Source organism: Callithrix jacchus, chromosome 18, assembly GCF_049354715.1.
Source record: "Callithrix jacchus isolate 240 chromosome 18, calJac240_pri, whole genome shotgun sequence".
Taxonomy (NCBI): Eukaryota; Metazoa; Chordata; class Mammalia; order Primates; family Cebidae; genus Callithrix; species Callithrix jacchus.
In genome coordinates this window covers 13488456-13491437 of record NC_133519.1, presented here as the reverse complement: position 1 = coordinate 13491437, position 2982 = coordinate 13488456, and the positions used below count along the sequence as shown (strand labels likewise).

The 2982-nt window shown below is 50.9% G+C and overlaps 1 protein-coding gene across 1 annotated transcript; it reads right to left on the bottom strand.

The window, feature by feature from the left end:
• Positions 1-428: 428 nt before the first annotated feature.
• Positions 429-2515, bottom strand: SPRR5 (small proline rich protein 5). Its single transcript, XM_054247956.2, has 2 exons — positions 2473-2515; positions 429-1169 (listed from the first exon to the last, which is right to left on the bottom strand). Exon 2 carries the CDS (start codon positions 1149-1151, stop codon positions 804-806), a length of 348 nt encoding a protein of 115 aa, XP_054103931.1. The 5' UTR covers positions 1152-1169; positions 2473-2515; the 3' UTR covers positions 429-803.
• Positions 2516-2982: the final 467 nt, after the last annotated feature.

Genomic DNA, 2982 nt, shown 5'->3' with positions numbered 1-2982 from the left:
ATATGTACGGCCCTATCTCAACTCCTTTTTGACCTATCCGCCCGTGGAATGTGCTCTCTGAGTTAGAACTTACCTGCCTCAATCCTTTTCCTCTATTGTGAGGGTCTTTTTGGTAGGCTCCCTTGCTCTGTCTGGGCCTAGGAGAACGCATTTGCCTTGTGCATGTTCTCTGGGTGGGCACTGTCTCCCCTGGTTCTGTGTTGCACCCTCATTTTCTATGAACATGGTGTGCATCTGAGTTGCAGAAGTCCTCACCTCTTCCTGGAAGGAGCCTCGTAAATGTCTGGGCATCTCAGAAGGCTCCGCCCCGTGCCTTCTTCTCCACCTGCATCCCACACCTGGCTCTTCTTGGGCTTTAGGTTGGAAGCAGGATAAACAATCTGCAGAAATGCTACATTTTCAAATGACGAAATCATCAGACTAAGACATTTATGCCAGGGGAATTCTATTTTAATTGTTTGAAAACAGGAGCTGAGGGGAAGCGCGATAGGAGAGAATGTCTGGGCATGCCGCCCACATTTCCAGCAGGCAATGTAGATACATATCAGCAAAAACGATTACATAGTTTAGAACCAGATCCTTGTCTGATGTGGAAACTGCAGCTGCTAATTAAGAAGAGTAGAGCTCGAGGAAGCCGCCAGCCTGGTCCTGCCTCTCCCCTAAGCGTGAAGTGAGGCTGCATCCAGCACTGGTGAGCAGGGGCTTTGCTTGGCTGATGAGGGGTGGGGGGTAAGATGCTGGCCCGGAAGGAACTTCATGATCTGTTTTTCCTGGGTGCTTGCCTCTGATTACATTCCCAGTGCTTACTTCTGCTTGGACTTCTGGCACTGCTGAGGGGGTGGGCACTTGGGGGCGCAGGGCTCCTGGCACTTGGGTGGAGGCTGGCAAGGCTGCTTGGTCTGCTGGGGTGGGGGGCAGCACTGCTGGGGTGGGGGACAGTGCTGCTGAGGAGGGGGGCAGCACTGCTGGGGTGGGGGGCAGCACTGCTGGGGTGGGGGGCAGCACTGCTGGGGTGGGGGACAGCACTGCTGAGGAGGGGGGCAGCACTGCTGGGGTGGGGGGCAGCACTGCTGAGGAGGGGGGCAGCACTGCTGGGGTGGGGGGCAGCACTGCTGCGGGGGAGCACACTGCTTCTGCTTCTGCTGAGACATTCTGGGCTGGACTTGCAACTGGAATGAGAAAGACACAGAAATGAAGAACACTTGAGCCATAGAGAGACCCTAAGCCGAGGTGAACCCCCTGCCACATTCATGTCTGCTCTGCTTCTACCTTGCAGATCCCTTAAATCCCTTCACAGATTTAAGAGGAGTGTGTGTGTGCGTGTGTGTGTGTAAATTTTAAGTGTTTACAAGCTATTTCAACTCTTTTCAAGACAAAGAAACATGGAAAGAAGGAAAGACAGGGAAGGAGGGAGGGATGGAAGACAGAAATGGTAGGAGGGGAAGAAAAGAAAGAAAAACATTAAAAATGAGAAGAAAAGGGAGAGAGAGAGGAAAAGAAAGAGCAAATTGTTGTATCCTGTTGTAGCAAAACCCGTAGCATCTGGAATAAAGGGCTTGGGATTTGAGTTCTGGCAAAATCATTTTTTAACTATGTGATTTGAGCAACTTAGGTAGGTTTTCCGTATCTACCTCGCTTAGGGTTGGTGCAAAAGTTAAATGAGCGTATAAAAATACATACTTAAAAATATTCATGGATACATAAATGTATGTGCAGGTATATATGTACCAACACAAACGTGCGGAGTTCCAGCACAATAATGAGCACTATTTAAGAGTTGTCATTCGTTAAACAAATTCACAAAAAATCTTAAAAACAGCATCTTAACCCCTCTCTAAGGCAGTGTATAAAGAGAAAACTCTAGAGATAGATGAAATGGACCATTTAGCTTGCCTCTCTCAATTACAGTTGAGGAAAGCAAACCTCAGAGAGGGAAGGAATGGCTCCACAGCCACTGGGCACAGATGGTGGGAAGAGAGGTCTCCTGATTCCCAGAGCAGAGCCTCCCATGGTGCCACACTGTCTTGTCCCTGCTGCCCTTTGCTCCATGGGCAAACCTGCTCCATACCTCTGCTGTCCTGAGGGAGCCTGCTCTCTTTCCTCCCTGCATTCTCTTTTCTCTGAAAAGACAGCCAGCCAGTTGCTCTGCCCAGAGCTGACTCCCCTCTCCTACTGATTCCCTCTTAGCACCTGACAAGATACAACACCCACGCCATGCCAGCAGCATCCTTGAGATCCCGACCGTCTTGTAGACATCCCCCCTTCCCCCTGCTCAGCCCAGCCTCCCACACTTCTCTGCTGGATAATTTGCTGGACCCAAGATAGGTTTGTTACAAATGATATGGAAAAAAGAGGTGCCCCAAACAGGCTGTCCCTTCTGACCACCACCCAGAGAATCAGCTCAGTCTGTAGTTGGCGAGGGATGCAGGCAAGGAGAGGCTACTATGAGAAGTACCACCTTTCCAGACTTACCGAGGTTCACTAGTGACTGGCGCAGATAGGTGCGGAGGGGTTTGGGATGCTCTGAGCCTGTCTACCTTTATACATCTCTCATCCGTGCCTGAGGCTATGAGGTGGCCCAGGATTGGGGTGTCCTAATTAGTCCCTACTCACCATAGGATCCACCTACCCTTCCTCAAACTTCAGGTTTTACTCACCGCTAGAGGTGGCATGGCAGGACTTGGAGATGACAGTGCCTTTACCCTCCCCTTGCCCCACCTCCCCATCATTTTACGAGGATTGGCTTCCTTGGATTTCCAAAGCCACTTGTGACTTTTGACTTAGATCCCTGGCATCTGGGATGGTCCCGAGCAAGCATTCCGACCATGCTGGGTGTGGGGGTGGGGGGGCAGTGTTCTGGAACATTCTGGTTGGCAGAGAGGAGGCGGTGGGATGGGCGGGTTATGCGGGTAACATAAGAAAAACAGTTGAGGGGGCAAACGGCTCTCTTGGAAACCCATCACACTCAGCAAAGTTATGACT